The 14,016-nt window shown below is 35.8% G+C and overlaps 1 protein-coding gene across 11 annotated transcripts in view; it reads left to right on the top strand.

Annotated features, from left to right (window-relative positions):
* The window catches only part of LOC134650185 (3',5'-cyclic-AMP phosphodiesterase), a 577,846-nt gene that overhangs the window by 427,602 nt on the left and 136,228 nt on the right, over positions 1-14,016 (top strand). The window contains exon 1 of one of the 11 annotated variants that reach the window (XM_063505102.1): positions 1,891-2,304. The exons of the other annotated variants lie outside the window; for them this stretch is intronic. Coding sequence (XP_063361172.1) covers positions 2,093-2,304 — 212 coding nt within the window. The 5' untranslated portion in view covers positions 1,891-2,092. Of the gene's footprint in view, positions 1-1,890; positions 2,305-14,016 lie in introns of those variants that run through there. 11 annotated transcript variants of the gene reach the window in all.

The raw sequence follows: 14,016 nt of genomic DNA, 5'->3' as shown, positions 1-14,016 counted from the left end.
GCATCTCTGTCATCAACTCATCATTCCTAAATCCATATACAGGATGCTTCCTGTAACAGGAGCAATAAATTAAACTGTAGGCTGTACTCCTCAAACTGACCAACATTTGTTAAGCAACTATTGAAAATACCTCATGTTTTGATTTTTATTACACTTTAAAGTTTATTCTAAGACGCAATGTATTGCAAATTTTGTTATGTTTAAAGCGTGACAAGCAACTTCAAACACACTGATGTCAGCGTACATTGAAGGCAATATTTATTTTGTATGAAAAAGAGGAAGTCTAAAGGATTCATAATTTTTAAAAGTTGCTGAACAAATGTTGGTCAGTTTGAGGAGTACAGCCTTTAGTTTAATTTATTGCTCCTGTTACAGGAAGCACCCTGTATAATCACTAGTTACCATAACTAAATGCAGGATAAACCACTGCCTTTACATACTTTTCTACTCACTAGTCTAGTGCTAGTAAGCCCATAGGAAGCTTTTGATAGGTATCTTTTTAGGGTTCCGTAGCCAAATGGCAAAAAACGGAACCCTTATAGATTCGTCATGTCCGTCCGTATGTCACAGCCACTTTTCTCCGAAACTATAAGAACTATACTGTTGAAACTTGGTAAGTAGATGTATTCTGTGAACCGCATTAAGATTTTCACACAAAAATAGAAAAAAAAATTTTTTGGGGGTTCCCCATACTTAGAACTGAAACTCAAAATTTTTTTTTCATCAAACCCATACGTGTGGGGTATCTATGGACAGGTCTTCAAAAATGATATTGAGGTTTCTAATATATTTTTTTTCTAAACTGAATAGTTTGCGCGAGAGACACTTCCAAAGTGGTAAAATGTGTGTGTCGTCCCCCCCCTGTAACTTCTAAAATAAGAGAATGATAAAACTAAAAAAAATATATGATGTACATTACCATGCAAACTTCCACCGAAAATTGGTTTGAACGAGATCTAATAAGTAGTTTTTTTTAATACGTCATAAATCCCCTAAATAATGAACCCTTCATAGGCGAGTCCGACTCGCACTTGGCCGCTTTTTGTTTGTTTGAATTATCTACGTGCTTGAACCTGCGAAAATGCCTCCGATCTCTCGTCAAAACTGTTGATAAAGTTCATGAACAGAAACATTGATTTACGATTAGCCTTTTGATTGTTGCGTTAACAAAACGGTATAAATAATCAGTATTGTTAAGAGACAATTAACATGACTTTATCGTGTACTCAATCGTACTTGGCAGTGATAATGATATTCTTAGGTCTCGGGTCTGTACGCACGTCAGATCTTTAGGTCGGATGTATCTGTTAAACAAGTTTGACATCCGTCCAATCGGTCTTGAGGAGCGGCATTGATTACCGGCACCCACCGTTGGTTTCCAACCGCGCCAAATTTAACGTCGGGCGAAGTCGATGGCGCTCGGCGCGGCCGGGCGAGCGCCGGGCGAGGTGCGAGCGAGAGCCCGCGCTCCCTGTGCGCCTCTTGCCGCCCTGCTCGCACGCGACTCGACTCCATTGATAGTCCGCGCGGGCTGACGGCGACACGCCACTTCTATACCCTAACGACACGCGACGTTCTGTTGTGCCGCTAAACCCCACTCTAAAATGTGACTCTATCCCTCTGAAGCGCTTTTTCCACTTGTCTGCTTGTGATTGCCATGTCATGTTGTTGAGATTTACAATCAAATGAACAACGTGCTGCTGAAGTGTCAGTGTCGAGGGCGTTCACTGGTCCGCCGGACCGGTCCATCACAGTCGACCACTATTGGTGCCAAGGATGAGGCCTAATTAATTAATTAATTATAGTTTAGATATACGTATGTGATAATAAAATTGTTGTTAATATTGGTAGTTGTTTATAAAGGACTATTAATCAGTTGATAACAGACGGTTATCCGATAAACGCATGTTGTATTCATATGAAGTCGTCCCCGCACTTACGTGATTAACAGCGAAAGTAGCCGGTCTCGTAATGCGTAACTCGTACACACAGCGTAGGAGTTGAAGAACCGGCCTTAATCGCGTAATGAGGGACGTGTGATAGGCCAATTGAAATGGCGTTGGACAATGAGGTTATGTGCCAGTAGAGCGCCATGCAGCGTTCCGAGTCGCAGGCCGAGAGGCTGGGCGGCGGGGTGTCGTTCATCACGAAAAGCTCTGCCTCGGAGCACAGCATGGCCACGGGCGTCAGCGGCAGCAGTAGCGGCGGCACGCTGCCGCGCACGCTCAGCACCAGCGTGCTGCGGATCAAGAACAGGTCCACGTTCTGGGAGAAGTTCTGGGACGAGCGCACGAGACGCGATGCGTAAGTTTTATTTGATAATCCTCGGGATTTACATACCTATATTGATATACACACTATCAGCGACACGTTGAACTGATCATTAATGTCATTATTGAGCATTATTATTGACACTAACTTAAGATTTACTAATGGTAATTGAATTGATAGGGGTAACTAATCTTATATACTTACCTATCCTATTTTTTTTGAAACTAGAAGCAAAGCGTAAAAAAGTTTGATATATTAATTTTCATTTTTGATACAAGCTTTTTATCGCTGACTGTACGTTTCTTTCAATAGTCAACTAATATTGATCGAGATAATTCTAAAAAGCCCAAATATTCCTATGACTATTCCTATAGCCATCTCCGGTCTCCAACATCAGATCAGCTTGATTGTACTATAATATTGGGTGACAACATTAACTTGCATGAAGTTTCAGCTCAATCGAGTAATGGGAAATGGTTCTAATTTAGCTTGGAATATTTGATTACAAATAGACAAACAACGGGACTGGTAAAACTAAATAATATCTAATAAAAAACGTTTAACGTTTACCATATTGTGAAATTTGTAAAAATAGTTAACGGGCAACTGGATAAAGAAGTTCGCTACATTGTACCAATTTGCAAAAGGGCAAGCGAAATATAAATATTACCGCGTACTTATATAAATAAATTGTATGCAATGCGTTAAACGTGACCGTAATACATAAATTGTTTGCTTATAGCTTATCGCTTATTCTGTTATCCGTAAATTGATTATATGTATTATATTTTGCGGTCGGGTTTTACGCGAATTTGCAGTTAATAAGCATTGCCAACATGTGCAAAGCGTTGATAACAGAAACTACTCATTAAATAAAACTTTTAACATCCCAACTGATAATTATTATTAATTAGTAGGTATACTTTGTTACAAAGGCGGGAAAAACTTCGAAGCGAAGCGAGGCCTGTTAGTAAAAGGGCTGAAAATTCCTATTCTTGAATAATCTTATATAGGAGTTATAGGAGACCTCGGTATAGGAGTTTTTTCCTAATCAGGTGGAAATAAGACTTAAAATCCATGATAACCTAAAAGTTCAAGGCACGTGACGCGCAGTTCAAGGCCACTTTTCCGGCCTAAGGCCAGTAATGTTGTTATTGGCGGAACAAGCAGCCTATACATACACATCTGACTGCGTGTGTATGACAAGAAATATCTATTTATTTAGTATACATACAATTCACTAAACTTGATGCATCAACTGTATGTCATCTATTATGTTAGCGAAGGTTACGTGTGTAACTTTTAAACCGGGAATGAGAAAAAGTGGAACAAAGGGATTTATTAAAATCGGAACCAAAACGGAATTAAATTCAACAACGATGATTATATAAAAAAAAATCAGATTCTGCAGATCCATAGACTGTTAGTTACAAGATACTTATAAGACTACATTAGTTTTTACTAATAACTAAGGTCGCAGGACATGAAGGTCGGTATATCGGCGGAGGATATCCGAGTCCCACCTGTCTGCTATCATTATTGTGTTCGTGTATTAAAAAAATTCAATTCTCGGCTTAGCTCAGATTTGTAATAAAAAGTTGTTTTAAATTTCCAGTTTTCAATAACTACCTATTAATATCACAGGTATGTGTACAGCTCTTGTTAAATATTATTGCGTCCTAATACAAGCGTAGAAGTTTTCATTTTCGTCAGCAGCGGTTCGGAAGGAAGCACCGCCGTAGCACCGGCATTGTCCCTTTTGTTTTACAGCAAGTCCAGTTATTTTCACCGTAATTAAAAACAGACGACTGGATACATTGTTGGAATGCGGTCTGATGTTCACTTCAACAAAAGATGTAATTTACGCTTTACAAAATCTTTTAGAGATAAAGAAAAAGTAAAATTTCGTGTAGGTAGGGTTACCAGATGACAGAAATTTTCCTGACATGTCAGGAATTTTGGCCTTTTGTCAGGAATGGGGACAGAACACGAAAGGTCAGGAATTTTTTGAATTGATAGACTTTGTTATAAAGTACCTTTTTATTTACTTAAATTAATCAATTAATCAAAAACATTGTAAAAAAATAATAAATGAGATCCACTCAACATAATGTCATAATTATTAATTAGCAAATCTTTAATCAAGCATACATATACATGACGCGCTCGGCTCAATCGGATGGCCATCGCTAACGGCTAGAGACCCCCCCCCCCCCCCCCCCTATAGGAACGATATGGATCGGATATTTTAGTGTCAAACAAGTGTCAAAAGTGACGTTTCTTCAAACAAAAACTTCACTTTTACATATCCGATCCATATCGTTTAGATATCTAATATTTGATGTATCTTAAAATTCGAATATGGCTGATAGAGCCGACATTAATTTTCAGTAAATGTTATACATAATTTAGTCAATTACAGCATGGGTTTATAGTCTCAAATATGATGTTATCTGGAACAAAACATGATACTGTTTATTTGTTTGATCATCAACCGTTCTCAGTCCAATGGCTGTTATTTTGTCGGAATTCAAGATCGCTCTATTGTATTATTTTGAAGATATTTATCGTCTTATTGGGTAAACGGGCCAAATTTTGACGTAAAACGAAATGAAATTTTGAATTTAAATAGGTACCTATTTGACATGAATATTATTATTCAAAATATAGGTCAAATTAAAAGCTTTTAGTATTCGCTGTTGCAATGAGTAATCTAATGTTCGTAAGGAATACATAGAATAATCTGTGGCCATACCTAAGGTACCATTGCTAACTAAGGGCCCAGAACGGTACGAGTGAGAGTGCTCGACATCAAAGCAGAGCAAACCTTTGTTGCTTTAGAAAAATCTTGCTCTTTATCCAGTACGCTGCACTAGCAAGCTTTTCAATAGCTTCACAGAGATTACCATTTCATTTCAACCCACATTTTATCTTCATGCAGTAGAATAAAAAACTCAAAATATCTACACAGATACGAGCTTTATTTTCTCCTAAATTTCAAATTGATTCAGTAAAAACGACCATCTTGGTTTTAATGGAACTCAATTAAAGATAATTGTTGTCTGTTTGTAGAACTTCAGAACTTTTATATTCTGTGAAGCCCACGCGAATTGTTTCATATCAATTCCGGGCTTCCTATCACAGGTATTATACATACTTACTAGGAAGTCCCAACCATGAATGCGTTATGTTGTATACTATTTAACGAAATAAATGCTTTTGATTTTGATTTTTGAATTCCAAATACAATAATAATTACACTGAATATGAGTGAATTATAAAACAATAATTGGGAAAATTACTCTATTATCTCCTGTCATTTGTGTATTAACTACTTTGACAACAATACGTTTATCTAACATTAAACCTCCTCACCAAACACTATTGAATTACTTGGGTCTCTGTATAAACAATCGTGAATTTAGTTCGACAAATGTGTTGAACTAGACGATATTGAAGTAAAACACTATTTGGATATACTTACAATATACATTTAAGAGCAATGAAAACGGTTCATTTCTCATAGATTTAAACTTATTTTCGTCACATTTCCGTTGCTCAGATGGCTCAAGGATACTTATTGAATATCTGACAATGTATCAACTTTGAAGGAGAGTAAAAAGTCGAGTTTTCCGGTCGAGGCAAATGATTCTTGTCAATATTGTCAGCTTAGAGTTCTTAATGATTTCAAAGTCGACTTCGAATATCTACAGAATCTTCGATATGACATTAACAATATTTTCAAACTTTTAATTTGTACATATTTTCTTATTTATTGAGATATACTTATGAAAATAGATGCATTTAATTAACTTTATTTATAAAGCCAATGGTTTTATTTTTAGCTTGTGCAAAAAAAAATTTATAAGAACGCCCAGAGGCTGAACATTATTAAACAGAAGTGGGTACAATCAATCTGCCTTAGATAACAAACTTCAGTTTAACAACAACGCAAACTAAGCGATAGAAACACTTGTATCAATTTAAACATTTGTGTAATAACACAAATATTAGTTAAGTACTTACATTATCGTCCAAGTCTTGCCCGTTACTGACTAATTAAAATCTGGATATGAACTAATACCTAACAGTACATTGGTTAGTGATGACAAGACTTTCGTTGCTAATCTAAATTAATATTTTCCTCGCGTTGGTGTGGCGAAAATGTTTGTGTCTCACTTAAAAACATGTTTTTTGGAAATGGAAATATGTACATTACATATTATTGTAGTTTTTCCAATTATAACTGGTTTTAATGATTAACGTAATCTTTTTGTTTTCATTAAGCAGTGCCTAATTTATTCTCCAATTGTAGCTTCTACATAACCCTACTTACAGTTTAACTTCTGGTTATAATTTGAGGCGAGTACTGTTAGTAGTAATGTTAATACGTCATTTGTCAATTAATTAATTAAAGTGCAATCAAGTGGAAAGATTCCAGCGATAAACAGAATACTTACGTAACATCTTACTAATAGTAGTAGTAGTAGTAAAATACTTTATTGTATTAAAAGAAACATAAAACATGAAAGAACACACATCATTAGTACAAAGGCGAACTTATCCCTTTCAGGGATCTCTTCCAGTTAACCCTTGAGCAACTAATTTTCCTATGCAGTTTTTCTTTATGTAAATTCTCCTTATAAGCTTTTCAATACATTTGTCATACGTCCTCTGGGTCAGGACCTTTATATTTTATTGTAAATTGATTAGGCCAGTGAATAGGTTGTAAAAGTAATGGAAAAAATCGAAAAGGTTGTATTTGAAACCAAGCGAAAAATAATTTGATTTCCTAAGAAGGCTTTCCTTTGAGCTTAAGGGTCGCCTCATGGTTTTAGCGAAGCATAATTTAATATAGTGAGGTAATATTTTTAAGAAAATATTTTAATAAAAATGTTGTACCTACTCTAAGGTCTCTCTATCTTGTAAATGGATTCTCGACTTTGGGAAAAATGAGAGCTCTAAGCAAATACGCATAAGAAAGGAACAAAATGCTTTTATAAGTAAAATGTGTACTTTGCCTTTCCTGAGCCTAATACTTCTTAGTACGTTTGCGTATAATTGTTAGAGCTTTTGGATTAACTGCTTTTAGTAAGATGATGGACTTGTAATGTGCTGTGGTATAATATGTGATTACCTATAGGTACGTATAAACTCGTATTGAGCTAAGAGAGCATGTAATAGGTATGCTTGGCTAACACATAAGCTTGGCTGGCACCCCACCAGGGTTAACAGCTTCAACAGAGAAATCCACTCCCATTCCGTTAATGGGAAAATGCTCTTTTATTTATTCGACAATTTACTCTTTTCTGATTGGCTTTATGCAGTAACTTCTGAAGCCAGTTGCTATTTCAGTAACCGTTGTACCTATACATTTAGTTTGATTGATTCACGGTACCGCTATCGTTATGTATGTCGTAGTCAGATCGTATAATCCGCCGTATTACATTACGGTTAGCCATTTTACAAAACGGGCGTTTTGAAATGCGACGATTAGCCGGATTGTCATTGCGATACGTTCTTCAATAAGGCGGCCTACGTTTAGCCGCATCGTATCTACTATTTAGATTGTAGAGTGACCAGTTCTTTCGGTCGTCTACGTAACCGGAGTTTGACAATGTTTGCAATTTAATTTATTTTTACCATGGTCCCACCGCACTACATGTGTTTCTTTTCCAAAACATTTCCTTCACAACTTAAATGGCTCCTATTTCTGGGCGGTTTGCCCTTCGGGCATCTGAAGCTACCTAACGAACCTAACCTACTTACCTACCTACGCTTTTTTCCCCAAAGTGTAATGTTTTCACGGACGTCTCACTAAATCAATAGGTATAGGTAGGTTAGGTTCGTTAGGTAGCTTCAGATGCCCGAAGGGCAAACCGCTCAGAAATAGGAGCCCCGTTCGCGGGGCTCCGTCTAGTTAAGTTGCGAAGGAAATGTTTTTTGAAAAGAAACAGTCCGACGAACTCCAGATTTGATGGACACCCCAGCGATTTCCATAGTTTGTTGTTGTTATGTCAGGCAGCGCCACGAGTGTTAAAAATGGGAACTAAAAACTGTCAAAGGGGCGGCTAATGACTCGCTGTATTACATTACGGCTAGCCGTGTTGAAGAACGTATGGCGCCGAATACATTCCGGCGGATTTTCATTCAGCCGCATTCAATCCGGCTAATCGTCGAACCGCCGCATTTCAAAACATCCCTGTTTTGTAAAACGGCTAGCCGTAATGTAATACGGCGGATTATACGATCCGACTGCGACATGTATATAATATGTCAGTGCTTAACGTCGGTCTAGGTTCCTGCGTAGGATAAAAGTGCATACACGTGTATGCAGGCAGAACCTGGATTCTATTAATAACTGTTATGGTAAGCTAGGACTGGGGACATATATCAAAATTTTAAAAAGTGAAAGCGTACTTTTTATGGAATGGATTTCCAATAATAGTGTTAGGTAAATGCAAGGTTATGAGAGAAAAAAAGCCAGGCAATGAAACTGTTCATTATTTTATTTGAATCCAATTAAGTTAAATAAAAATTGCACATTCTCCTACTACATAGCAGTGACTTAAAAACTAATTAATATTAAATTTACTTTAAAACTATGATGTTATAATTAAAATATTTAATTATTATGTAGCCACCTGACCAAGACGACGATGAGAGGTTTCATAAACCCGATAAAAGATCAAGAACTACTGCGACGCTGGATTCGATTTTGTGAGACCCAATTGGTTGTTTTAGTAAAATCCAAACCAAATATTTATAATGCAATACTTCGCCACGTTGTTAGCATATACATTGTTACATTGCAGAAACTGGTAAATTTTCAAGTTCTATACGTATTATATTTATTACCCGCTTTGATGCCAATCCCGCACGTGTTTACAGAGGACGCTTATTAAATTGAAGGCTTGTGTGCCGTGTAGACGTGAACTTTACAAATGACCTGTGTTCTAAAATAAACTTTGTGCCATGTATATATACACTCGTATTTGAATTTGACCCCTATCCGGATGTTGTCGTTAACTTCGATTTCATTACCTACTTTAACATTGTTATGCTTTTCATATATTTTTAATTTTCTTAGCCATTTTTGATTGACAATTAAAAAGTAAATATTCAAACACAGACGACGTTTATAGACAGTCGTACCGACAACCCGCGATGCCTATGTTTATTTTATTTAGAATGTTTTTCTAGATCTCCTACGTGCGCGAAAAACTTTTCTCTCAAAATAAATACAAAGGTAAAATGGCGCACTGATTGGATGTGGGAAAATTGTATTACAGGATGCTTCGCAAACACATCTAAAAGGATCCGACAAAGCCAATGTTCTGGATCAGTGTACTGAATATTAAAAGGCTTGGAACGGAAACATAATGCAACTGCAGTATACTTAGTTTTTTATTCCTATGTCGGTATCGCCCACAGAACATTATTGTTCTGTGGTATCGCCATACGCTACTGATAAAAACTTGTTCATTCACTTAATGTTAATATATCAATACGATTTAACAAACATATTACATATAATATAGCCATCACTGCCATCACTAATTGTAGCCTGCGTCATGAATGGACAAAGCCAAATGTGTATTCTATTCTAAGCTACATTGGCTGCTATGAAAACATAGAAATCTCTTTAATAGTGTTGACTATTTTTTACTATAAAGGGATTTATAGTAATGAATTCATTATTTTTGTGTTGTGCAGTCTACTATACAATATACATTTATGTTGCTTCGTTTGTTTTTTGATAATTTAAAATCATTTTTGATACGGCTATCCTCTGCTAGGTAGGAAAGAAATGTATACTCGGAAGGAATTCTGGTCCTAAGGGAGAAATCCAGGAATATGGTAAAAATATATATTACGGAACCAAAGTAGACTAAGTAATAATTCTTACAATTTATGGACTGGCCAAATGAAATGAGTCATGTTGTACTAGCCCTTGTAAAACTTTAGCATCTGCCAAACCTGATATATAAGTGGCATTCCAAAGTTAAAGTACCAATATAGAAATTGGGAAGCCGAAACTACTACAAAGTTTTCAACAAGTTTCTTTTTACCTAGTTATGCTGCCCTTCAGTGCCCCAAAGAGCACCAGCCCGTCACGCACCTGTAGGTAAAAATACCCTAGTACATTATGTATTGTGAATCCCTTCTTGGCCGTGTACGGAATAATGCAGGAACTTGTTAAATTCCTATATGTTGCGTATTTGTGCCTAGGCGGGTGAATTTTTAAAAGAGCAGTCTTGAGCTGAGCTTTTAAATTGTGCCGATTTATGATAGGTAGTATAACTTGTGCCCTAAAGTAAAATAAAATCATATTTACACGTAATGCATGAAAATTAAGTTTTCAAGCTTTGCTGCCTTACGCAAATGACTTTCAAATTAATAAATGTTGTACCTACGGCTATCTAAAAGAGTAACAGACATCTGCAAATCCAGAATAAGTTTGTACTCGTAGTGCTTGAAAATGGAGAGAGTGACTGAAAACACATTAACATTACAGAAAATATTGTTTTAATACAGTTGCTCAAAAAGTGGTACTTTACGTAGCTGTTTAGCGTTCGTAAAGTTGTTTTTTGACTGTGAGCGATAAGTCCACACCAAAGAGTTTGATGATCAAAAGCTTAATATATTTTTATTTTGCCATTAGACATATATTACGTACAAAAAATATTGTTACATCATATCAAGTAAATATTTATTTGCTATTATATATATATAAAATGTTATATGTTATGTTTTTTTCCTAGTTATGTATATTAAGTTTGTATGCACTAATAAATTTTTATTTAATTACATGAAAAAAAATGTTACTTATATATAGCTGGTCAACCAAATCTTGTCAGTAAATAGGAACCAAAAAAACTATACTCATCCTTTTCTTTTGGGTGCTAGTACTAGTGTAAGACAAAGATAGTATGAATCTCTCTGTCTATGTTTGAAATGGAACAGTCCTTTGACACACTATAATACGATATTTCACTAAAAAACTTTTTTATTATTTGGCTGAATGGAAAACTATCATTGCCACGTTGGCTGTCGTTAACAGAAAAAATTAAAAATTAAAAAGTAAAACCGGCCCGCTATTTTCACTTAAAATTTAGTTGTACGAAAATAATTACCTAACTTAAATGACAACTGAGGGGTGGTTTTTTATGAAATGAGTTAATGTGATTAGTTTTTGCAATGTTAATCAATGCTGGACGTAGTTTATAGTGCTGAATAATATATAATTTACAATATCATTCCAGTTCAAGCGAAAATTCGTAACACCACAGCTATGCCCCTTCTTTTTTTTTCTTTTGATTTTTTTATTAGGATAAGAATTCAGTACTTAGACGTTTATATGGAATGTGTTTTTCGTTCCTAACTCTAATAGTCAAAACATTGAAAAAAGTCCATAGATATGCTACAGATTTTTTTAAATAATGCAATGTCTAATGTGCATCAACTTGTGTGAATACTTCCCGTAATGTCAATATCCGGAGAAGAAAATGGGGACTACGTTCGTATGGAGAAGCAGTCATCCACTTTCCTCTTGATATCTCATGGACGTCTATGTCTCACTACTAACGTCGCGTTCAAAGTAAAATTTCCAGGTACCTAATTCAAATTGCGTTTGTTAACCGAACAATGTGAGTTTAATTGTGACCGCTTAAAAATAGTTCGTAGTACGCTGTTGCTGAATTAAAATAAAACGATACAATTTATAGCATAATAGACCGCTATTAAAATGTATATCTACAGACCTTCACCTATCCTAACGAGACATTAAATGACAATGTTTAAATTAGTAAAACTTACTTGGATATCAGGGCGAGAATACGTAATTTATTCAGTGTTAAGATAGCAACACAAAGATGGTGATGGTCGCTGTATAGCGGTCTCTTAGCCTATGACCACTATTAAGCTAAATGGGCAACGGTCGTCAGAATTAATTAATAGTTCATTGGCGTAGCTACTGTTATTCTCTTGGGTTGCCTAGCATATGTATATCACAGTCAAATATTAGTAACTATATACTCGTAGTGATATTATTAATGCAAAGTTGTTAAAGTAAAAAATGCTTCACTACGGCATAATTTTATTGTTGAATACAATCAAACTTTGATAAAGTACTTTTCTATATTAAATTAACGTTATGACATCGTAGTAGGTACATAGGTATGAAAAAAATTTGTTTTTCTTACTAGAGCACATCAGCTACGAGTAGATACCTTCCATTAATTACCAATCTCTTATCTTCACCTTGTTAGTTATGCAATCCTTATGAGACACTTATTCCTAAAAGAGACGTTGTGTAATAGTTGGCAGTTCACCAAAATAGTTCCATTATCGTACTAGAGGCAGTTACTCGGATCGGGAAACAAAACAACTGTATTTATACTGACTTCAATAAGTCCTGGCTTAATCGCGTTAAATCCTTTACTTTTTAATCGGATGTCTGTACTGTTCCCTGCTATGCTGTTTTTGTATGCAAAGTATCAACAAAATGTTCCCTTGTTTGTTTTTTTTTCAGCTTCATTCTCAAGCATATCTAACTCCTGCTGCTTCAGACATGCCTATATATAACATTAGGAAAAGTAACATCCCATCAAAAACATTACATGTAAAAAGGTGCAAGTCTCGCAACGCTTTTACTACAAAAATGTTTTGAGATGTAATGTGAAACCAAGTCGGTTATTTTAATCAGTGCCAGGGGGTGTTAAAACCGTATCAATAAGATATCTTTAATTTGTAATACGTATAATGACTTGGCCATTATCGATGTACATCGTACATCGTAGTGTACCTTTACTTTACCTACTGTTTGTAGGAACTGCAACAGTAACTTTGTAATATCATATATTTATATGGGATAACAAACTTACTTATGCAGTTAATAGATCTTTAAAACGTGACTGATATTGCAATATTTTTAGGTTTACCCTTTATGTGGCCATTAAACTCTAACTCTGTACCAAATTTCAGCTCTCTGAGTTTATGGGAAGTACTAATTCTATTCTGATGATCATGAGTGAATGAATGAGTGTCATAAATGCGAAACTTTGCTTTCGCTTAACTTCGGAACTAAATGACCTACAGACTTGAAAGTTTGGATTTTAAGTATGTGATTATAGCTTACTGGATGACGAAAATTTCTGCGTTCTGGTCTTATCCAGAGGTTCTCAAATAGGGGCCTGAAAATGCGGCGAAATGGTTCCAGTAAAGGATGGTACGGCAGTGTTTGCTTCGCGCTCGACTTGGCGGGGGCACTGCCGTGCCCCCAGATTTGATACAAGTATGTTATGAGAATTAGCGCGTTACATACATCTAGCGCTTAGAAAGCCTGCACATTTTTCACAAGCTGCACAAGCTTCTCGCCAGCCAATATGATTCCAGTATTATAAATTATAACAATACAATTTTTTTTCACGTTTAACTTGAATATTTGGCTAATAAATAGTATACCGTTTTATCTAGATCCAACCCACTACATGTGATTGAGTATAATAAAATATTCCGATAACGCTGTTTTCAAGTAGAAATAAGTGTTCGCCCAGGGGAAGTGAGGGCCCTGCAACTTTATCTCCGGCTATCAGAACTAAAACGTAGTATGTCGGCTTTGGTGGCGCGTACACTTAAGTTTTTTTGGCAAACAACTGAGAATTTCGCGACGAACAACAAGCTATGTATGCAGATTTCTCGCGAGTTTTGAAAATAGAAATAGACGAAGGTGTTTTACTTCAT

This window comes from Cydia amplana, chromosome 8 (assembly GCF_948474715.1).
Source record: "Cydia amplana chromosome 8, ilCydAmpl1.1, whole genome shotgun sequence".
NCBI classification, from domain to species: domain Eukaryota; kingdom Metazoa; phylum Arthropoda; class Insecta; order Lepidoptera; family Tortricidae; genus Cydia; species Cydia amplana.
The sequence above is the reverse complement of the archived record's forward strand: the minus strand, read 5'-3'. Positions and strand labels throughout refer to the sequence as shown.